Source organism: Callospermophilus lateralis, chromosome 2 (assembly GCF_048772815.1).
Source record: "Callospermophilus lateralis isolate mCalLat2 chromosome 2, mCalLat2.hap1, whole genome shotgun sequence".
Lineage (NCBI taxonomy): Eukaryota > Metazoa > Chordata > Mammalia > Rodentia > Sciuridae > Callospermophilus > Callospermophilus lateralis.
The window spans coordinates 50,074,555-50,099,428 of record NC_135306.1 but is presented as its reverse complement, the minus strand read 5'-3'; the positions used below and the strand labels follow the sequence as shown (position 1 = coordinate 50,099,428).

The 24,874-nt window shown below is 34.8% G+C and overlaps 1 protein-coding gene across 4 annotated transcripts in view; it reads left to right on the top strand.

Moving 5' to 3' along the window:
- The window catches only part of Dennd4c (DENN domain containing 4C), a 113,958-nt gene that overhangs the window by 35,576 nt on the left and 53,508 nt on the right, over nt 1-24,874 (top strand). For all 4 annotated transcript variants that reach the window (XM_076845941.1, XM_076845939.1, XM_076845940.1 and 1 more), the window contains exons 8-11: nt 487-545; nt 2,311-2,455; nt 6,227-6,402; nt 24,452-24,552. In XM_076845941.1, coding sequence (XP_076702056.1) covers nt 487-545; nt 2,311-2,455; nt 6,227-6,402; nt 24,452-24,552 — 481 coding nt within the window. The remainder of the gene's footprint in view (nt 1-486; nt 546-2,310; nt 2,456-6,226; nt 6,403-24,451; nt 24,553-24,874) is intronic.

The window sequence follows — 24,874 nt, the reverse complement described above, 5'->3', positions numbered from 1 at the left end:
GCACTGGTCTGTAGAGGCAAGCTTTTAAATAATTTTTTCCCTAAATATTGTTAACATTATATATATGGTAGGATTAAGACAGATACTGTTGATCTTGAGTGTATTATTTTAGTAAATATTTTTACTAAATTAGTAAACATTTTACTAATTTAGTAAATATTTTAGTTCAAATATTAATATACATGAAGCAAATACAAAATGCTTACCAGTTTGTTGAGTAAATAAATCTGAGTCTTTTATATAAAGGAGTTATTCCCAAATTTTTAAGTAACTGCTTTTTAACCAGTTAACTAAATTAAAGCTCAAATTAACAATTTAGTTAAAAAGAACTTATGTAATACCTCTGAATAAATACAGCTGTCAGTTTATATCTTATTATATTTTAAAAAAATATGTTTGTGTATTGAACTATTTTCCATTTTACCTGATCTAAATATTTAGATTTCAAAATGGGTTTGGTTAATTTATTTTTCTTTTTTTTTCAAGCTGTCAGTCCATGATGCATTAATATTATCACAGCCAGTTTCTACACCTTTACCACTAAGGTAATATTAATGGTATTTATATGTTTGTTTGTTTGTTTGTTTATTGAGTTGCTAGAGATTGAATCCAGGGCCTTGTGCATGGTAGCAGAGTGCTTTACTGCTGAGCTGCACACCCCCAGCCCAATTAATGATATTTAAAATGATATATTTCTTTATTCGGAGCAGAATACTTTAAAATATTTAGGGTTTAGGATAACAACGTTAATTATTATTTTAAAAATAGGTAAGGATAGCTTTGATTTTTTTTTTTTTTTTTTGTATCAGGAATTGAACCCAGAGGCACTTTACCACTAAGTCACATCCCCATCTCATTTTATTTTTTATTTTTGAGACAGGGTCTTGCTAAGTTGCTGAGGGTCTTGATAAGGTTGTCTTTGAACTTGTGATCCTCCTTCCATAGGCTACTGAGTCCCTGGGATTACAGGTGTGTGCTGTTATCCTAGCTAACCTTAATGTTTCTGTCTTTGGTACCTGGGTAGGTAATGGTGGTATTTTAAAATGGTAATACTTCAGAGAGTTGCAAGATTAGATGTAGGAAATACTTCCTTTTTCCCTTTTATCTCCCATTCCCATATCCAAGTCATAACTAAATGTTCAAAGTGAAGAGATTTTAGCATCCTAAGTATCTCCTATCTATTTGTTTCTTTTCATATGCATCATTAGTCTGGGCTAGCATGATTACTTATCCTTCATGATTGACTTCTTAATTAATCTTTTTACTCTTATCTTCATTCTTTATCTACCCTGCAGCCAGTGTGCCCTTTTGAGAATGCCAATATAATTGTGTCATTTCAGTTTCAGCCTAATCTCATGTTATTTTTATCCCCTTGCTTACTATTCAATACCTTGATTTAAACACTGACTTTATTTATTTATATTTTGCCCCAGGGCCTTTCCATATGTCATCTTTCTCCATTCCCCCATTTTTTTTTTTTTCTTTTTTTTTTTTGTGTGTGTGTGTGTGTGTGGTACTTTTGTAAGGACCTAGAGGTCCTTTACCATTGAGCCACCTCCCCATCCCCCCATCCCTTTCCATTTTTTAAGACAGGGTCTCACTAAGTTGCTGAAGCTGACCTTGAATTTGTGATTTTCCTGCCTGAACCTTTGGAGTGGCTGGTATCACAGTCATGGGCCATCATGTCTGGCTACCTCCATTCTTTTGAACTCAGCTCAAATGGTTGTAATTCATGAAAATCTTTCTCCATTAATAGCCCCTTTGTTTTGTAAAGAAAGTTTAAAGCATCCCATTATACTAGCTCATTAAATTTGCTACTTTTTATTTTTTAAAAGTAGCAAATCTAGACTTGAAATTAATACTAGGTTCTCCATCTATTAACATTCAGGAAATTATTTATTTATTGTAGTACCAGAGATTGAACTCAGGGGTGCTTTTACCACAGAGCCACATTCCCAGCCCTTTTTACTTTGAGACAGGGTCTCACTAAGTTGCTTAGGGCTTCACTAAATTGCTGAGGCTGGCTTTGATTTTGTGATTCTCTTGCTCCAGCCTCCTAAGCCACTCAGATTACAGATATGCCCAATTGGGCCTGGCCTATTTATTTATGTTTTTTATTGGTGCATTATAATTATACAAAATAGTGTGGTATTCATTGTGACATTCATTCAAGCACATAATAATCATTGGTTCAATTTCAATTCCCAGTACTCCCCTGCCCCATTCTCTTAGGAAATGATTTAATAAGGAGATTATAATATGTTTTATCGAAGTAGTTCATAACCTTTTCTTTCTGTCTTTTTTTTCTAGTGGAGCCAACTTTAGTACGTTGCTGATGAATCTGGGTCCTGAGAATTGTGCGACACTGCTGCTCTTGGTTTTACTTGAGAGTAAGATTCTGCTGCATTCTCTTAGGCCAGCTGTGTTGACTGGGGTAGCTGAAGCTGTTGTAGCTGTAAGTACAGTATTCTACTTTTAGAACAAAATTGCTGATAGAGAATTTGCACTCTAAAGAGCAATATCCTTCAAAGAAAGCCCCTTTGAAAATTAACCAGTCCAGTAATAGTTCAATGTAATCAGGTTGCAAAGAAAAATAGGAAGTATGGAAGGAGGGTTGGGGGGAAGGGAGGGAGGATGGGAATGGAAAAGTCAGTAGGATGAATTATGAATTGGACATAACTTTCCTATGTTCATGTATGAATACATGACCATTGTAACTCCACATCATGTACAACCACAAAAATGGGATGTTGTATGACTAGTCAGAATACATTCTACTGTTTTGTATAACTAAAAAGAACAAATATATGAAAATTTAAAATATAAAAAAAAGAAAAATAGGAAGTGTAAAGAAAACAAAGGTGGTTTCTATTTGAAGAAAAATGTCAATTTCTAGTTTTTTATATTTTAAAGTCTTTCAGTGAGAAACTGCATGTTTATATAATAATAAATCTTATAAACGAAGTTGTCCATTGAGAGCTCTGGACAATTTCATTTTAAATTATACAAATGAATTACATGGTTAATTTCTCTCTTTTAATCATTGTATCCAGTAATATATATGACTTGATTATGGATAGAATAATATCTAAATTATCAGCTCTTATATAAAGCACAAATAAAAATTAAATGAAGTACCTTGTATGAAACTCTATGATTGCTTCTTATTGCACTTAGAAAGAAATCTGATCATGTAGGACTTTATAAGCCATAGTGTAGAACTTTGGATTTTGCAATTCTCTAACTCTATATCTCATTTGTTATTTAAAGTAGTTGATTCTCCTCTCTTCCTAAGTCTCTTGTTTACTCCTGTATTGTTAGCACTTATTCCAGTTGTCTAGCATGGAGTAGGCATCAGGAAATAAATACTTGTTAAAACAATAAATGGAGTATGTCTCTAAGAACTTAATATTTTTGATATTTTGATTTTGCCGTTCTGGGGATTGAACCTAGGGCTCCACCCATGTTAGGCAGGTACTCTACTGATCAGAGAAATGCTTCTATAACTGAAAATATTAATAACCATATGACGTGTCTTTTGAAGATACTCATTATTACTTTTACAGGTCTCTATAGTTGCATGTGAAAACACTAGTTGTTGTAATGAAACATTTGTTAATGAACTGACAGTTTTAGCAAGTTCCCTCTCAGATATTCCCTTTAAATGTTGGTGTTTATCCATACTCCTTTGTCAGACCCATTGTGGCCCAGGCTGATCTCAGCAATACAGTGCATGAACAGATGGGGGGAGAAATGCACATTGAAATTGGTAATCTTATGAAAATTGCAGGACTATGTAGGTTTATGTTGCTGATAGAAAAACTGAAAAAAAGGGTGAAGATGACAATAAATGTTCAAAAGGAAAATGATTTGAATGTCAAAGAACATTAAGAAATTAATGGAGACTCAAAGCAAAGATAGATGAAACTCTGAATGCTTTTTCAAAAATGACTCTATTTATGATGGTGTTGCAAAAATCAAAGGTGAAGAGAAGGATGCCTTAGGTTGCTGTCACATAGTTTTATTCTAAGATTTTTTATTTGCAGGTATAAATTGTCTTTCATCAAATGAAAGATATCTTTCCCTCAAGGGAATCTTTTTTAAGTCCTTGCACAGTCCTATGAGAATGACTGCCCTTAAGCAATCTGATCTCATTTTTCTACTACTCTTCCCTTTGCTCACTCTTGCCAACCTCACTTTTTGCTATCTCTAGAGCAGCCTTTGCCCTAGCTGTTCCTTGCATTTAAAGCACTGTTCTCTAGGTATCTTCCCCTTGGTTAAATCCCTCAACTTTTTTAGGTTTCTGCTTGGCTGTCACTTTATCCTCATTTTCCTAATATAACCTGCTTTCCTTTTCTCTGCTCAGAACTCTAATCACTTTTATGTGACTATCATTTTTTACATAGTGTATATATTTTATTTATTATGTCTTTTTTTTGTGTGTGTGTGGCAGGGGTGGGGGCAGGTACTGGGGATTGAACTGAACCTAGGGTGCTTAACCACTGTGTCACATCCCCAGCCCTTTTTAATTTTTATTTTGAGATACTGTCTCACTAATCTGCTGAGGCTTCCCTTGAACTTTAGCGTCACAGAAATTAAAGGTGTGTGCCACCATGCCTAGCCTTTTAAAAAATTTCAGCTGCTTTCTGTCACACCAGTTATTGACAAACCATGTCCAAATTCTGCATCTCACCTGTTTTTGCAAATAGTGAAGTTTTATTGGTACATAGACCATTTTTTACATCTTAGCTAAGACTGTTTTCATGCACAAAAACAATTAAGTAGCTGTGACAGTGACATTATGACTTGTAAGACCTAAAATACGTAGAACTTTTTATAGAAAAAAAAGTAGAGTAAAATCCTATGAGGATAAGAGGATAGGGATCTTTTTTTTTTTTTATTCACTACTATGGTCTCATCATGAAGAACAATGTTAGGTACTTACTAAGTACTCTGACATTTATCAAGTAAATAATGATTGAAGACAACCCAATCCTGAATAACCATCTGTAATAACTGAGGTAATTAAGTGCTGTGGGTATTTCTTTGGGGTGAGTGGTGATAAATAAGGGTGAGAATTGATCCAGGTCTTCAGAAAGCAAGGATTTTAATAGGAGAGAAAAATTTTCATCATCAATGATTAAAATTTAAATCTAAGCTGATTAAAAATTTTTTTTAATTATCAAAAATGTCTTTTTCTTTACAGCACATATGATACAATTAAAGTTTAGCTTTGTAAAGGAAGACTGGTAAAGATTCTTGAGGAATGTATTTTTAATGACTTTTTAACATGTTATATTGCACTGAAGTTGGATCATTTAAAATGTTTATTTGAACGATCAAGCAATTTTTTGTTGAGCATCAAGTGACTTTTACTATTCCCAAGAGAATCGTTAATCTTTTTTCTTTCTTTTTTATTTTTTGTGGTACTGGGGATTGAATCCAGACCGCATGCATGTGCGGCAAGCACTCTACTGACTGAGCTATATGTCCAGCCCGAGAATCATTAATTTTAAATATATTAGTATTTTTTAATGTGGTTGGGATCAAACTCAGGGCCTCACACATGCTAAGTACATGCTCTACAATTGAGCGATACCTTTTTTTTTTTTAAACTAGAGATTAACCACTGAGCGCTTTACTACTGAGCCACATCCCCAATAAAATAAATAAATAAAATTTTATTTTAAGACAGGGTTTTCCTAAATTGCTGAGAATGGTCTCAAACTTGCAATCCTCCTGCCTCAGCCTCTAGAGAGCTGGCATTAGGTGTGTACCTCCCCCAGCCCCCCTACATTAGTGTTTTTTAAATCCTTAGTGCTCTTGGTTGAATTTTGGCCAGATATTGTTTTGACAATTAATAGGTGGCTGCAATGCTTAAGCATTAAAAAGCATAAGTTTGTTTTATGATTTCTAGGGTAGTTTTGCTTTGATTCCATAAAATTGGAATGTGGGTTTTATATAGATATTATAAGAATTAACATGAAAAGTTGTTAGCATTTTTACTGTGCTTGTGATCATTGTCATACTTGAAAATTTTAATCACATTGGTTTATAGTATTGCTTAGTTATATTTTATAGTCATTCAGTTTGGGAATGAAGTTTAAAGTTAAAAAAAAACTAGACTTCACTGCTTTTCAGTGGTCCTTTTTCAGTAATATTAGTTAATTACATAATTTTCATTGCGAATTTAAAATTTATAAATTTTTTATAACTTTTTCTCCAGATGATCTTTCCATTTCAGTGGCAATGCCCATATATTCCCCTTTGTCCTCTTTCACTGGCTGGAGTGCTTAGTGCACCTTTACCATTTATAGTTGGAGTTGACTCAAGGTATTTTGATCTTCATGACCCACCACCAGATGTTGTTTGCATTGACTTGGATACGAACATGTTATATGTGTAAGTTGCTTCATTTTGTATTATCTCCCATTTATATTTTTCACTATACATAGTTACAGCTTTTAGAAGACATCTAGCAATATGTTGTTTTTGAAATTTGTTAGTAAGTCTTCATGTTTAATGTAGTAATTCTTAAGCAGAGAAGGTATTAGAGTCTGGGAAATTTGTGTAGTTTACAAAAAAGTTTAATATTAAAATATATTTGGTTATGTTAACAATGGCCAGGAGATATTTGGGTTTATCAAAAGAATATGGATTTGAAGAAAAGTCTGAACACTTGTTTTAAGAGCTTCAGAGATGACATGCTTTCAAGATTTAATTAAAAATCCATATGTAAGCAAAATGGATTTACCTGTTTTAGGTAAAGTTTAATCACAATGTAGGGTGATAGATATACCATTTTCTTAGTTGTCAGGATTTGAATTTTATAAGGATCTCTTCTTTACTGCATAGAAACTGATATCAGAAATATCAGTAGTGGTACAGCTGAGGGTTTAGGGCATAGCATACCACATTAATAAAAGAATTAATTCTGGATAGATGCTTAAGAGCAGGTCCCCAACTCTTTCCCCCAAAGTGGGGAAGGGAAGGAAGAATTGGAAATTATTTTAAATTTCTTTTTACTTCCTTAGATCCTTTAGCACTTGAATTTTTTGCTCTTTCGGATTGATAATGAATAGATAAAAATCTTGGGTGAGGCCTGAATGGTCATAGCAGTGGAATTGGGTGGGAAGATACCTGTATTTGAACCAAAAGAATATCTTCAGAAAGGAAGAAAACATTTGCTATAACTAAAAAAGTCATTTTCAAACAGATCTATCACTGTATTTTGAAATTATATAGCTGTAGTAGCTCCTTACTGGGTATATTTAGATTTGCTTACAACATGTAATGAACTACCTGAATGGATTAAATATTTCTAATTGTACACATTTTCTCGTTTGTAAGCTACTCTGAAAACAATTAATTCTGTATGTATCATTGTAGTCCTTCTAGAAATGACTATGAAATTGTAATTCAGATTTTTACCTTACTTTATTTATTATTCTGAATTAAGATATTACTTTAGAGATTCTAAATTTTGCCATTTTGAATAATTTACATTAATAAAATAGTGGTTTCTAAAGTCAATGTAGACTGATCAATTATACTTACAGAATTACGAAACTTTCCAGATACTAAAAGTGATGGCTCACACCTGTAATACCAGCAACTGGGGAGGCTGAGGCAGGAGGATCACAAGTTCAAAGACAGTCTCAGCAACTTAGTGAGAGCCCATATCAAAAAGTGAAAAAGTGAAAAGGGCTAGAGATGTGACTTGGGAGTTAAGTGCGCCTGAATTCTATTCCTGGTACCCCCCCCCCCAAAAAAAAAAGTCATAGAGAATAATGTAAATAATATCAGACCAAGACAAAATAAAATATTACCAATAAAGTTGAAACCCCTGGATGGTCCTCCACAATCAAATCTTGCTGTGATCTCCCAGAGGTAACCATTATCTTGGATCTGGTGTTTATATAATTCTCATGTGTTTCAAAAGCAGTTTATATGTATTAGTCTAAATGAGATTTTTCTTGGCATGCTTTAAACATTTTTTATATATAATGGTTTTCTGTATATCTCTAGTTTCTTATCTTGGGGATCGAACTCAGGGCACTTCAACACTGAGCTGCATCTCTAATCCTTTTATTTTTATTTTGAGACAGGGCCTCACTAAGTTGTTTAGGCTGGCCTCAAACTTATGATCCTGCTGCCTCAGCCTCCTGAGTTCCCAAGATTAATATTGATAGACATTTAGGTTTTATCTAGATCTTTGAAATTGTCAATGGGGTTTGTCTGTTCATTTGTTTTTCCCTTTGTACCAGGGATTGAACTGAGAGCTTTGTGCATGTTAGGCAAGCCCTCTACCAGTGAGCTATATTCTAGTCTGACATTGTCATTTTGATCATTGTGTACATATATCCTTAAGTACCAGGGTGAGAATTCTTCTGAAGTTTATCCTAGGAAGAGCTGATTGGTTGATTGGTGGGGAACAAGTATCTTAATAGCTTAAAAGCAGAATTTTCTCCCAAGTTTACCCCTTCTTCAGTGGATAAAATTCCTCTTTGTTATGCTCAGACTTTTATTTTTTTTTCACTAATTTGATAGTAATGGTATTTTATTGTGTCTCTAATTCAGATTTCTTAAATTAGTAGGGAATTGAGCATTTTAATTATTTTTCCCCTTTGGTATTCCTCCCATGAATTGGCTATTTCCCCCTTTTGATGCATTTTCCTGTTGGATTATTTGTCTTTTTTTTTTTTTTTTTTTTTTTTTGTGTGTGTGTGTGTGTGTGTATGTGTGTATGTGGTGCTAGCAATCAAACCCAGGGCCTTGTGCATGCTAGGCAATCACTTACCACTGAACTACACGCTCAACCCCGAGCCTTTTAAAAAACGAGACCATCTTTCTGTGTTCTTCAGGCTGGCTTTGAACTGTTGGGCTCAAGTGTTCCTTTTACATCAACCTCAGTTTCTCTGTATAGATTACTTTTTGTTTCAGGTGGTGCTAGGAATGGAACCTAGGGCCTCATGAAAGCTAAATGCATACTCAGCCATGGAGCCAGCCCCTGTTTTTGGTTCTTGTATATAAAATGATCTGCCCTGAGATCATGAACCATTGTCCTGCATAGTCTTAAAGTTGTAGCATTGTTTAGGTTTTTCATTCAACTAAACTTGATACTAGCGTCAGATGTGACTTAAGGATAGCATTGTTTTTTTCAGATAAGCGATTATCATCAGATTGTTTATTGAACACTTAGTTCATTTGTTACCTATTGGTCTTCAGTATCAACTGTATTACATACCACTTTCTTTATTTCTGTGGATATGTTTCTGGATTACACTGTTTCTTTGGTCTATTTCAGCTTCTTACCAGTATTATACTATCTTACTGACTTTAAAATTAAGTTGTCTAATCCATTGTGGTGGTGCATACCTGTAATCTCAGCTTCTTTGGAGGCTGAAACAGGAGGTTCATGAGTTTTAGGCCAACCTGGGAAATTTAGCAAAATCTTGTCTCAAAAAATAAAAAGCACTTGGCATATAACTAAGTGGTAGAACACCCTTGGGTTTAATCTCTGAACTACAGGGTGGGGTTAATTATAGATATTTTTTTTTTTTATTATATGAGTTGTCCAAACAGACCAATTTTTATAGAGCCAGAAAGCAAATTAATGATTGCCTTCTGATGCAGGGAAAGGGGAGAATAGGTATATTGGGGGACAAAGGAATGGGGTTTCTTTTTGAGTTGATGAGAATATTCTACAATTGATTTTTGAGTTGATTACACAATTCTGTGACTATACTAAAAACCACTGAATTGCATGTTTCAAAGGGGTGAATTTTATGACATGTGAGTTCTCTCTCCTGAAGTTGTTAAAAAAAGTTATGAGATAACTAGTCATGCTGGGCATGGTAGCACATGCCTATAATTCCTGCAGCTTGGGAGGCTCAGGCAGGAGGATCACAAGTTCAAAGCCAGCCTCAGCAGTTTAGTGAGACCCTAAGCAATTTTTAGACCCTGTCCCATAATAAAAGCAAAAGGGCTGAGGCTAGTAGGGTTCAGTGGTTAACCAACCTGGATTCAGTCCCTGGTTTCTTCCCCACATCCCAAACAAAACAAAACAAGTCACCTTTACTGATGTTTTTCTTTAAAATTATTTTCACTGTATTTGGTCTTTTTTGCTTTTTCAAAATTAATTTTAATATCTTGTTAAGCTTCACACAAAGCTATGTTTTGATTTTGGTTAGAATTAATTTGGGGAAAATGCTTTGGGGGTGGTGGTGCTGGGGGTCACACCTACAGGCCCTTTACTGCCACTGAGCCACATCCCTAGTCCTTACAATTTTTTATTTTGAGATGGTGTTTTGCTAAATTGCTGAGAATGGTCTCAAACTTGTGATTCTCCTGTCTCAGCTTCCCAATTTGCTAGGATTACTGGCCTGTGCCACTGTTCCCAGCCAGTGATATATATTTTTTGATATAAAGTTTCTCTGTCCCTGATTATAGTATTTTACTTCATTGATCTTTTTAAAAAATTTCAATAAGCATTTCATTTTGACTTGGCAAGGTGGCACATGCTTGTAATCCCAGTTGACTCAGAAGGCTAAGGCAGGAGGATAGAAAGTTTCACCAGCAATTTAGTGAGACTTTAAGGAATTTAGAGAGACCCTGTCTCAAAATAAAAAATAGTTCAATGGCAAAGTGCCCCGGGTTTGTTCCCTAATACCAAAATAAAAGGGAAAACAAATTCCAAAACAAAACAAAACAACAAAAACACCAAACTTCACATTCTCTCCATAAAAATTATGCAGGTCTTTCATTGTTTCTTACTGTCTTACAGCAAATGGTATTTTAAATTACATATTCTACTTGTTAGTCACTAGGGTATAGAAATGCAAAAAAAAAATTATATATAGTGATTTCATACCTAACATTTAGAATTCTCTTGTCTGATAGATTCTCTTCAGTTTTCTGGCTATAGATACTTATCTATAATCCTTATATATTTTAAAATTTCATAACCCAATTGAGTCAAATGTATCATGAGCTTTGTAATGTTTTGAACAACCAATAAAAAAAAATTTCCTGTTTTAATTCTCTGGTTAGGATTTTAGTGTAGTGTTGAACAGGAGTAGTGATAGTTTATATTTTGTCTGGTTCCTAATTTCAAAGGGAATGCTTTGAACAGTTCATTGGAAAGTATAAGTGGTGTAAGTTGTGATTCTACCACTTCTGCCTCCTGAGTACCTGGGATTGCTGGTATGTGCCACCAGAACCAGCCAGAGTTTACTACTTTAAAAATGCTAATTCAGTATAATTCTGATCAGAACATGTAGTATATGTTATTGACTATTAATTTATTAAGGTTTGCTTTAAAGGAAAGAATATGGTCAGTTTTTGTAAATATTTCATACAATGAGTCTCTAGAAATAAACAAAAGACCAATAAAGTAGGCAAGGAGCTGGGTGCAGTGGCTCATACCTGTAATCCTAGCTACTGGGGAGACTGGGGGGCAGAAGAAATGCCAAGTTTATGGTCAGTCTGGCCAACTCAGCCAGACCATGTCTCAAAGTGTAAGAAAAAAGGGTGGGGGACATATGATATACCTTAGTGGTAGAGTGTTTGCCTAGCATGCAAAAAACTGTTGGTTCAAGTATGGCAGTGAAGAGTACCCTGACTCTATGTATGAGTATTGGATGTCTTATTGATTTTGTCAGAAAAATTCCTTTTACTGCAGCGTCCTGCAAACTGAGAGGACCTTTTGCTCAGTTTATTCATATACAAAAGTGCACTGTATCTTTTGAAAAAGAGACTGGCTTTCACAGAGGTATAGGTTGGATTCAGTTTTTTTCAGAACCACAATCCAACAGGAAAATTGTATTATTTATGGAATGAAGCTCCATGTTCAAGGTCAAAGATGAAAAATGTTGCAATGCAGTCAAAAGTCTGATGAAGGCAAAGATTTTTGATTAAATAAACATAACCTAGAAAAAAAGGTTGTTGGTTTGATCCCCAAATAATTTCATTAAATAAGAAAACAAAACAACAACAACAACAACAACAACAAAAATGGGAAAAAAAGAAAGGAAGGCAAAGATTATGAAGTCTTTTTGTAGAAAAATATATAAAAAATGATATGTGAACATTTCACCCATAATAGGAGAAATGCTAACATCACCTCTGCACTTGGATACTGCTTTTATATTTTCAGATTGGCCAAAAAAAAAAAATCTAAAATGAAATGCTTAATAACACAGTATTCACTTGAGACTATTTGGTACAGGCAACCTTAAAGATATTATATTTATTTAGTGGTATTTGTCAAAATCACAAATTTTTTTTGGTACCAGGGATTGAACCCAGGGGCATTTGACCACTGAGCCACATTCCCAACCCTATTTTGTATTTTATTTAGAGACAGGGTCTCACTGAGTTGCTTAGCACCTTGTATATATTCTTGATCTAGCACTTCTGCTTCTAGTAATGTATCATAATGTTTTATTTCATGTAAAATGATAAAAAGTTAAAAAAGTTACTTACTATAGCATTTGTTTAAAGTAAAAAAATAAAATTGAGGTGTCTCAGCCGTGATAATGGTATACACATGCAATGGAATCTCACTCTAAACAGTACAAAATGAGTGAAAATGCTTTCTATGTTGGAAAAGATCACAAAAGATAAATTATTAAATAAAAAAAATTCAAGGTGTATAATTACATATTTCAATGTGCTGCTTGCTACTTGTGCAATGAAGAGGTAGAGGATAAATATGTACTTTTGTTTGCTAGTTTTGGAATGAAACATTTAAATGTATACAAGAATGAAACAAAATCTAATCAGTTTTCTCTACTGTTCCTTTCTTAGTTTGTTAATATTTTCTGTTAATACTTATTATTTCTTGGTGTCTAAGGTTTAGAATTGTTCTTCTTGTTTAGCAGCTTAAGCTGGAAATACAGATTATTTTTAAACTTTATGTCTTCATGGTGATTATCTTTGGGATGGGAGGGAGCTGAGTAGATGGGAAACAAAAGTATGTAAAAGGTTTTTGTTTTGTTTTGTTTTTTTACTAGGGTAGTTTACCACTGAGATATATACCCAGTCCTTTTAAAATTTTTTATATTGAGAGAGGGTCTTGCTAAGTTGCTTAGGGCCTCACTAAATTACTGAGGCTGACCTCCAACTTGGAATCCTCCTGCCTCAGCCTTCTGAGTTGCTGGGATTACAAGTATAATCCATCACATCTGGCTAAAAAGTTGTTTTGGAAGTGAGATCATATTAACTATATTTTTAAAATGCCCAGTGGTTATTTGGACATTTGCTTTATTTATTAAGGCTTTGTTATTAGGTGAACTTAAATTCAGAATTGCTCTATTTTTTAGTTAAATAAGTATTTCTATCATGTACTTTTTAAAAAAATATTTCTGGTGCTCTTTGTATTAGTCTTTAACATTAATATAGTTGTGTTTGGTGTATCTTTTTCCATACTCTTTTTTTAAAATTTTTAAATAGTTTTTGGTGTAGGTGGACACAACACAATGCATCTTATTTTTATGTGGTGCTGAGGATTGAACCTGGGTCCCACCGGTGCTAGGCGAGCACTCTACCACTAAGCCACAATTCCAGCCCCCCATACTCTTTAAGTTTCAGATTTTTCTCAATTATTATATATATAAAAAATTAAAAATCCAGTATAATACAGGTACTGTAGTGCACACCTATAATCCTGGCAGCCAGGGAGGCTGAGGCAGGAGAATCACAACTTGGAGGTCAGCCTCAGCAACTTTGCAAGACCTTGTTTCAAACTAAAAAAATATAAAACATCCCTGGGTTCAATCCCTGGGTTCAATCTCCAGTACCTGGGTTCAATCCCCAGTAAAACATCATTGGGTTCAATCCCCAGTACCAAAACCAAACAAACAAAAAAGCCCACAACATCCAATTCATCCTTTGACCAGTTTTCCTAGCACCACTTGTTAAAAAGGCTGTCTTTTCTCCAGTGTGTATTTTTGACACCTTTGTCAAGGATCAGATGAAAAAGCTGAATGTGGTGGCTTTAATCCCAGCAGCTTGAGAGGCCAAGGAAGGAGGATCACAACTTCCAAACCAGCCTCAGCAACCTAGTGAGGCTCTAAACAACCTAGTGAGACCTTGTCTCAAAGTAAAATAAAATAAAGCAAAAGAAATGAAAAGGGCTGGGGATGTTGCTTAATAGTTAAGCACCACTGGGTTCAATCCCTAGTACCCATCCTCCTCCACCAAAAAAAAAAAAAAAAAAAAAAAAAAAAAAAAAAATCAGATGACGTAAATGTATTGGTTTATCTCTATATCTTCTATTCTGTACCATTGATCTATTTGTGCTATGCAGTTTTTGTTAGTATAGCTCTGTAATATAATTTGAAGTCACATATAGTGATGCCTCCACCATTGCTTATTTGGCTTAGAATTGCTTTGGCTATTCTGAGTCTTTTATTCTTCCAAGTGACTTTTATGACTGTTTTTTCTAGGCCTATGAAGAATGTCTGGTATTTTGGTGGGTATTGCATTGAATCTGCACATTGTTTTTAGTAATGTGGCCATTTTAACAATATTAATTTTGCCTTTTCACAAATATTGAAAGTCTTCAGTATTCTTCAATTTCTTTCTTTAGTGTTCCATATTTTCCTTGTAAAGGTCTTTCATCTCCTTGGTTAGATTTATTCCCTAGGTATTTTATTTGTTTTGTAAATAGAATTGTTTTTCTGATTTCTCTCTTAACAGATTCATTGTTATATAGGAAAGCTGTTGATTTTTTAAATTTTTATTTTGGAACCTGTTATTTTGCTAAAGTAGTTTATTAGCTCTAGCAGTCTTTGGGGGAACATTTTCAATCAGCTAAGTATAGAATCTTATCATCTGCAAATGGTGATAATTTGACTTCTTCCTTTTCTATTTTTTTATCCCTTTTATTTCTCTTGCCTAATTGTTCTGGCTAGAATTTCTAGTACTATATTAAATAGGAGTGGTGACAGTGGATATCCTTGTCTTGTTCCAGATTTTAAAGGAGATGCTTTCAGTTTTTCCCCATTCATTATGTTATTGGCTTTGGGTTTGTTATCCATAGCCTTTATAATGTTGAGGTAGGTTCCTACTATCCCTAGTTTCTTTAGTGTTTTATCTTAAAAGGGTGCTGAGTTTTGTAAATGTAGTGTATATTTTATTGTTATATGTTGTTATATATTTATTTCCCTTAGTTTTTATTTATTTTTTAATTAATGAGTGTGTTTGGTGCTGAGGAATGAACTCAAGGTCTTGCTTATACTAACCTCACATTCTATGACCAATCTTCATCCCAGCTCTCCCTAAATATTTTAATATGGATGTTTAAGCGTAAAGATTAATATTTGCCCTTCATTCAAGCAGTAAACTTAAGTAGGCCTGTATATTGCAGTGTTGAGGATTGAACACAGTGTGTTATTCTAGGCAACACTCTAACCACTGAACTATATCCTCCCTTCCCCACTTTTGAATAAACTTTAATTGGCAACATCCTTTCACTTTTTTTTCTTTTCTTTTTTTGCGGGGGAGGGGTACTGGGAATTTGAGCCCATGGGTCCTTAACCACTGACTATATTCTCAGCCCTTTTTTGTATTTTATTTGGAGACAAGGTCTTGCAGAGTTGCTTAGGGCCTCTCTGTGTTGCTGAGGCTGGCTTTGAACTCATGATCTCCTGTCTCAGCCTTCCTAGCCACTAGGATTATAGGTGTGTGCCACACCCGGCCAACCTTTCACTCTTATTGGTGAATTTTACAATTCATGGTCCCTTAGATTAGATGAAATGCAATTTATTACCTCACAGTAGCCCTTGAATGTCAGGTACATTATCATCCTTATTTTGCAGATAAGAAAATTAACAGTTAAGTGAGTTGTACAAAGCCATACAGAGATGGTAAATGTTAGGATTAGGTTACAAATTGATGATTATTTGAATAGTAACAACACTTTTTAATTTGGGGAGGTTAAAGGCACTAAAATATTAGAAGTTCATAAAATGAAAGAAATTGAACAGGGTTAAATTTGACCTGCTATCAATTTTAAAACATGCTCCTTTTTGAGAGATGTTAAAATATATATTTTTACATAGAAGTGTTAATTCTTTTATTAGTCAGGTGTCCTTCCTGGGAGGATGTGTTTGATTCTGTGCTGATTGCATTAATGACCAGAGAATACTTGAAGTTAATTTCTTGGAACATGCCAATAATGTAGTTAAACACCCCAGCCTATGCCTAAAGGTTGGCAGGCCTATATTATTGGATTCTCAGGGGGAGATCCCTCTTCTCCCAATAGAAATCTAAGCTGAGCCAACCTTATAAGGGCCCCAGTTTTATTTGAAGATCTCAATTCTAATACCCTACTTGATGGGACTCAGACTGTCTCCTGTCCTCTGAAGACTTTTATTTGTTTTGGTATCAAAAACTGATCTTGCAGGTGCTTAACCACTGAGCCACATCCCTAGCCCTTTTTATTTTTTATTTTGAGACAGGGTCTCACTGGGTTGCTTAGGGCCTCACTAAGTTGCTGAGGCTGACTGAACTTGCAGTCCTCCTGCCTTAGCCTCCCAAACTGCTGGGATTACGGGCTTTTGTTCTCTGAAGACTTTTTTTAAAAGATCACAAGTTCGAGTCTAGTATTAGCAACTTAGTGAGGTCCTAAGCAATTTAATGAGACGGTGTTTCAAAATAAAACATTAAAAGGGTTGGGGTGATGTAGCAAAGTGTTAAAGTGTCCTGGGTTCAATCCCCAGTACAAAAAAAAAAAAAAAAAAATCCAAGACTCTTTTAATCCTTAAGGCACATCTGGCCATGGTGTTGGTGTTACTCTGGGGTTTCTAGTCATTGAAGACTTCCTAATTTTCTTTTTTTTTTTTCCCCCAGCCCTATTTTGTATTTTATTTACAGGCAGGACTAAAACATAGGTCTTCACACTCCTGGTCCAGTGTTCTTTTTTTTTTTTTATTGGTTATTCAAAACATTACAAAGATTGCAGAATCACATCGGTTACACATCCACATTTTTACATAATGCCATAATAGTAACTGTTGTATTCTGCTACCTTTCCTATCCTCTACTATCCCCCCTCCCCTCCCCTCCCATCTTCTCTCTCTACCCCATCTACTGTAATTCATTTCTCTCCTTATTTTTTTTTCCCCTTCCCCTTCAAATTCTCTTATATGTAATTTTGTATATCAATGAGGGTCTCCTTCCATTTCCATGCAATTTCCCTTTTCTCTCCCTTTCCCTCCCACCTCATGACTCTATTTAATGTTAATCTTTTCCTCCTGCTCTTCCTCCCTGCTCTGTTCTTGGTTGCTCTCATTATATCAGAGAAGACATTTGGCATTTGTTTTTTAGGGATTGGCTAGCTTCACTTAGCATAATCTGCTCTAATGCCATCCATTTCCCTGAAAATTCCATGATTTTGTCATTTTTTAGTGCTGTGTAGTACTCCATGGTGTATAAATGCCACATATTTTTTTTTCCATTCATCTATTGAGGGGCATCGGGGTTGGTTCCAGGGTCTAGCTTTTGTGAATTGTGTTGCTATGAACATTGATGTGGCAGTATCCCTGTAGTACGCTCTTTTAAGGTCTTCAGGGAATAGTCCGAGAAGGGCAATAGCTGGGTCAAATGGTGGTTCCATTCCCAGCTTTCCCAGGAATCTCCATACTGCTTTCCAAATTGGCCGCACCAATTGGCAGTCCCACCAGCAATGTACAAGAGTATCCTTTTCCCCACATTCTCGCCAGCACTTGTTGTTGTTTGACTTCCTAATGGCTGCCAATCTTATTGGAGTGAGATGGTGTCTTAGGGTGGTTTTGATTTGCATTTCTCTGACTGCTAGAGATGGTGAGCATTTTTTCATGTACTTGTTGATTGATTGTATGTGCTCTTCTGAGAATTGTCTGTTCAGGTCTTTGGCCCATTTGTTGGTTGGGTTATTTGTTTACTTATTGTTTAATTTTTTGAGTTCTTTGTATACTCTGGATATTAGGGCTCTATCTGAAGTGTGTGGAGTAAACATTTGTTCCCATGATGTAGGCTCCCTATTTACCTCTCTTATTGTTTCTCTTGCTGAGAAAAAAACTTTTTAGTTTAAGTAAGTCCCATTTGTTGATTCTAGTTATTAACTCTTGTGCTATGGGTATCCTATTAAGGAATTTGGAGCCCGACCCCACAATATGTAGATCGGAGCCAACTTTTTCTTCTATCAGACACATAGTCTCTGATTTGATATCAAGGTCCTTGATCCATTTTGAGTTAACTTTTGTGTATGGCGAGAGAAGGGGATTCAGTTTCATTTTGTTGCATATGGATTTCCAGTTTTCTCAGCACCATTTGTTGAAGATGCTATCCTTCCTCCATTGCATGCTTTTAGCCCCTTTATCGAATATAAGATAGTTGTAATTTTGTGGATTGGTCTCTGTGTCCTCTATTCTATACCATTGGTCCACCCGCCTGTTTTGGTACCAGTACCATGCTGTTTTTGTTACTATTGCTTTGTAGTACAGTTTGAAATCTGGTATCGCTACACCTCCTGATTCACACTTCCTGCTTAGAATTGCTTTTGCTATTCTGGGTCTTTTATTTTTCCATATGAATTTCATGATTGCTTTATCTATTTCTACAAGAAATGCCGTTGGGATTTTGATTGGCATTGCATTGAACCTATAGAGAACTTATGGTAATATCGCCATTTTGATGATGTTAGTTCTGCCTATCCATGAACAGGGTATATTTTTCCATCTTCTAAGATCTTCTTCTACTTCTCTCTTTAGGGTTCTGTAGTTTTCATTGTATAAATCTTTCACCTCTTTTGTTAGGTTGATTCCCAAGTATTTTATTTTATTTTTTTTTGAGGATATTGTGAATGGGGTGGTTTTCCTCATTTCCAGTTCAGAAGATTTGTTGCTGATATACAGGAATGCCTTTGATTTATGCATGTTGATTTTATATCCTGCCACTTTGCTGAATTCGTTTATTAGCTCTAGTAGTTTCTTTGTAGACCCTTTTGGGTCTTCTAGGTATAAAATCATATCATCTGCAAATAGTGATAATTTAAGTTCTTCTTTTCCTATCTTAATGCCTTTAATTTCTTTTGTCTGTCTAATTGCTCTGGCCAGTATTTCGAGAACTATATTGAATAGAAGTGGTGATAGAGTGCATCCCTGTCTTGTTGCAGATTTTAGAGGGAATGCCTTCAGTTTTTTTCCATTTAGAATGATGCTAGCCTGAGGCTTAGCATATATAGCTTTTACAATGTTGAGGTAAGTTCCTGTTATCCCTAGTTTTTCTAATGTTTTGAACATAAAGGGATGCTGTACTTTGTCGAATGCTTTTTCTGCGTCTATCGAGATGATCATATGATTCTTATCTTTAAGTCTATTGATGTGCTGAATAACGTTTATTGATTTCCGTATATTGAACCAGCCTTGCATCCCAGGGATGAATCCTACTTGATCATGGTGCACGATCTTTTTGATATGTTTTTGCATACGATTTGCCAGAATTTTATTGAGGTATTTTTGCATCTAAATTCAGGGATATTGGTCTGTAGTTTTCTTTCTTTGAGGTGTCTTTATCTGGTTTGGGAATGAGGGTGGTATTGGCCTCATAGAATGAATTTGGAAGTTCCCCCTCTTTTTCTATCTCCTGAAATAGATTGTGGAATATTGGTATTAGTTCTTCTTTAAAGTTCTTGTAAAACTCTGCTGTATATCTATCCGGTCCTAGGCTTTTCTTGGTTGGTAGTCTTTTGATGGCTTCTTCTATTTCCTCACTTGATATTGGTCTGTTTAGGTTGTTTATATCTTCCTGACTCAATCTGGGTAGTTCATATGTCTTAAGGAATTTATCGATGCCTTCACTATCTTCTATTTTATTAGAGTATAGGTTTTCAAAATAATTTCTAATTATCTTCATATTTCTGAATTGTCTGTTGTGATGTTGCCTTTTTCATCCCGTATGCTAATAATTTGCGTTCTGTCTCTTCTTCTCTTTGTTAGCGTGGCTAGTGGTCTATCAATCTTATTTATTTTTTCAAAGTACCAACTTTTGGTTTTGTCAATTTTTTCAATTGTTTCTTTTGTTTCGATTTCATTGATTTCAGCTCTAATTTTAATTATTTCTTGCCTTCTACTGTATTTGCTGCTGATTTGTTCTTCTTTTTCTAAGGCTTCAAGGTGTAGTGTGAGGTCATTTATTTGTTGGCTTTTCTTTCTTTTAAGGAATGAACTCCATGAAATGAATTTTCCTCTTAGTACTGCTTTCATAGTGTCCCAGAGATTTCGATATGTTGTGTCTGAGTTTTCGTTTACCTCTAAGAATTTTTTAATTTCCTCTTTGATGTCTTCTGTAACCCTTTGTTCATTCAGTAGCATATTGTTTAATCTCCATGTGATGTAGGATTTTTCCTTTCTCATTTTGTTATTGATTTCCAATTTCATTCCATTATGATCAGATAAAATGCATGGTAGCGTCTCAACTCCTTTGTAATTGCTAAGATTTGCCCTGTGACATAATATATGGTCTATTTTTGAGAAGGATCCATGTGCTGCTGAGAAGAAAGTGTATCCTCTTGATATTGGGTGGTATATTCTGTATATATCAATTAAGTCTAAGTTATTAATTGTATTATTGAGCTCTATGGTTTCTTTATTCAACTTTTGTTTGGAAGATCTGTCCAGTGGTGAGAGAGGTGTGTTAAAATCTCCCATAATTATTGTGTTGTGGTCTATTAGACTCTTGAACTTGAGAAGAGTTTGTTTGATGAACGTAGCTGCACCATTGTTTGGGGCATATATATTAATGATCGTCAAGTCTTGTTGGTGTATGGTTCCCTTGAGCAGTATGTACTGTCCTTGTTTATCCCTTTTGATTAACTTTGGCTTGAAGTCTATTTTATTTGATACAAGTATGGACACCCCTGCTTGCTTCCTGGGTCCGTATGAGTGATATGATTTTTCCCAACCTTTCACCTTCAGTCTGTGTATGTCTTTTCCTATCAGATGCGTCTCCTATAGGCAGCATATTGTTGGATCTTTTTTTTTCAATCCATTCTACTAACCTATGTCTTTTGATTGGTGCATTTAAGCCATTAACATTTAGGGTTACTACTGAGATATGGTTTGTATTTCTAGCCATATTTGGTTACGTACGATACTTAACATGATTTATTTTTCCTCTATGCTTAGTTTTTCCTTTACTGTACTACCTCCCGCTGTTGGTTTTCATTGATATTTTCCATTTCCTCTTCCTGTAATGTTTTGCCAAGGATGTTTTGAAGAGCTGGTTTTCTAGCTGCAAATTCTTTTAACTTTTGTTTATCGTGGAAGATTTTTATTTCATCTTCAATCCTGAAGCTTAATTTCGCTGGATACATGATTCTTGGTTGGAACCCTTTTTCTTTCAGCGTTTGAAATATGTTGTTCCAGGATTTTTTAGCTTTCAGAGTCTGTGTTGAAAGATCAGCAGTTATCCTGATTGGTTTACCCCTATATGTAATCTGCTTTCTCTCTCTTGTGGCTTTTAAGATTCTCTCCTTATTCTGTATGTTGGGCATCTTCATTATTATGTGTCTTGGTGTGGATCTCTTATGATTTTGTATATTCGGTGTCCTGTAGGCTTCTAGTATTTGGATTTCTTTTTCATTCTTTAAGTCTGGGAAGTTTTCTAGTATTATTTCATTGAATAGATTGCTCATTCCCTTGGTTTGGACCTCTGTATCCTCTTGTATCCCAGTAACTCTTAGGTTTGGTTTCTTGATGTTTTCCCATAATTCTTGGATGTTCTGCTCATGATTTCTTAACATTCTCGCTGAGCTGTCTATGTTCTTTTCAAGTTGAAAAACTTTGTCTTCGTTGTCTGAAGTTCTATCTTCTAAGTGTTCTACTCTGCTGCTGATACTCTCATTTAAGCTTTTAATTTGGTTTATTGTTTCCTGCATTTCCAGGATTTCTGTTTGTTTGTTTTTTATATCCTCTATCTCCCTATAGAGTTGATTTTTTGCTTCTTGGATTTGTTTATATAATTCATTGTCAAAGTGATTTTTCATTGTCTGAATTTGATGTATAATGTCTTCCTTGAGACAGATCATCTGAACCATGTATATCCTGAACTCTTTGTCTGACATTCCATCAGCTGCAGATATTACTTCATCTAATATTGAATTGACCTGTATTGTTTGTGGTCCTTTCTTTCCTTGTCTTTTCATATTGCTCATGGTTCTTTCTAGCTTTGTGAAACTGTTGTGCTAATGTTTTTCCCCTTATATATTTGTATTGTTCTTGTATAGCTCCAAAATCCCTCTTTTGCGGAGAAAGACAATGTTAACAGATCCCAATATCAACAGTACATTATCTAAGCACAAGTTTTCATTATTAATACATTTATAGTTAGATTCTAAGACTATAGATATTGGTTTTAATTATTACTTAAGAATATATTCCTTAGTTTCATAAAAGGTATACCATATCTGGTGGCATATAGAAAACTTAATGTGAGACGAAGGATGTTATACTTAGAGGGAAAGGAGTGAGGGTATGAGGTTAAACTAACTTAGCACCTTTGGAGAACTGTAACCACTAGACTGGTAATTTATGGAAGAATGTATAGACTCAACCTCCTATCTTTTTAGATAGTTACCCTATGTATAGATAGCAAAAGTTAGGAGATTGAAAGTGGGATAGAGAGAATACGAATTAAAAAAAAAAAGAAAAAAAATAACAAGATAGAAAAGAGAAATAAGAGAAGGGAAAGGGAAGTAAGATAGAAATAAAGAAAAAAAATGTGGGGAGGTGGGGTATATGCAATTCCTCTATATTATATTATTTTGGTAATTCGGTTGTTCATGCACAGTTCTTGGTTTCACATATGCTGAAGTTGTGGAAGAGAGAGAAGAAAAGAGAAAGAGAGCGAAAAAAAAAAAAAGTCTCTCAGAACACTGTTTTCCTTGCTTCCAGTAGGTGGCGTTGTCTGTTCCTAGCTTGAGCCTCTGTATTCAGTGTGGTGGGTATAGCCAGTGTGAAAGGAAATGAGCTTCCACCTGTATCTTCCCTACTCTAGTCTCTGAGGTAGAACCCAGGTGCCTGTACAGTTGTTGTTTTGCGTTGATAGTTATAACCCCCAAAAGCTTGTGGGAAATATTTTGAGTTATCGCAGCTAAGGGTGGGGGAGTTGGAAACCGGGTACCTGGATCAGCCACAGAACCGTGCTGGTAGCCACACCCCCTTTGATGGGTTTTAAGGGTTGATGGGCTTCCTCCGGACTAGCACTCGGGGCGGGGCCGGACTTCCTCCTCCTGTCTGGCTGGGCGCCTGGCACGTCTTCCTCCTCCTTTCTGGCCGACTTCCTAATTTTCTTGCCAGCTGAAGTATAAATTTCAAAGAATGAGTCTAATATTTATGCTAGTTTTTTCAAAGAAGAGTTTTTTTTCAAGCCATTGTATCTACTGTGTTATATTCTTATAATAAAAAAATTCTATAAAGTAAGCTTTTGTTATTGCTTTCTAAAATGATCATTTCTAGCTGGATGTGGTAGCTCACGCCTGTAATCCCAGTAACCTGGGAGGCTGAGGTAGGAGGATGGAGAGTTCAAAGGCAGCCTCAGCAACTTAGCAAGGCCCTAAGAAACTCATTGAGACTCTGTTGCTAATAAAATATTAAAAAAGACTGGGATGTGGCTCAGTGCTTAAGTGTCTTTGGTTTCAATCCCTGGTACTACTACTACTACTACTAATGATAATAATAAATGAAAAAAACCCTGTCATTTCTATGATTTTGCATATTTAGCATTTTATGATCATAGATTATATTGAATAATGTTGTTGTGATTGATTTATCTTTTAATGACTGAGAAATAACTAAATATACTTTTAATCCTCACTTAAATTCCTATTAAATTAATTAATTCATTCATTTGGTATTGGGGATTGAGCCAGGGCATTCTACCACTGAGCTATATCCCCAGCCTTTTTTATATTTTATTTGGAGACAAGAAAGTTCTCATTAAGTTGCTTAGGGCATTATTAAATTGCAGAGACTGGCCTTGAACTTGTGATCTTCTTGCCTCAGCCTCCTGAGTCACTGGGATTATAGGCATGCACCATTTTGTCCATCAGGCACATAGTATTTTAGAATAGGCTTGTGGTAACTTGGGTTTCAAGTCAGTTAGAGCTAACATTTAAAATAGTATAATTCAAAAATGTAACTTTTGAAGTAAGACTTTAATTCAGTATTATATTGGTAACTACAACATTGAAAAATCTTTGTTGGATGGTTAGAATGAGGTAGGTAAGCAGATTTTACTGAAGCAGACTGAAATGAAAAGAGAAGTTCTTGAAAACCACTTATTCCAGCTACTCAATATCAGTTATAACTTCAGTAAAAAGTCCTTTCCCCTTTCTTTTTTAAATTTTTTTTTAGTGAAAGCAGATTATGAATAACATTTTATTAATTATGTTCTTATTCAATAGATCAGATGAAAAGAAGAACATGAACTGGAAACAGCTACCTAAAAAGCCATGCAAAAATCTACTTAGCACTTTAAAGAAACTGTATTCCCAGCTATCTACAGGTAAATGTGAAGGTAAAGAATTTAGGGAGAGAGATCAGGTGTTGGGATCAGCCCCCAACATAAATTTTTTAGTGAAAGAATATACATAATAATATTATGTATAATAATATTATGTATAATAATATATGTATAATAATATATGTATATGTATTATGTATAATAATATTATGTATATTACATAATAATATTTTAGTAATAAAAATTAATATGTAATTAATGATTTTTTTTTCAGCACTTGGATTGAACCCAGCAATATTTTGCCACTGAGCTACATCCCCAACACTTTTTATTTTTATTTTGAGACAGGGTTTTGCTAAATTGC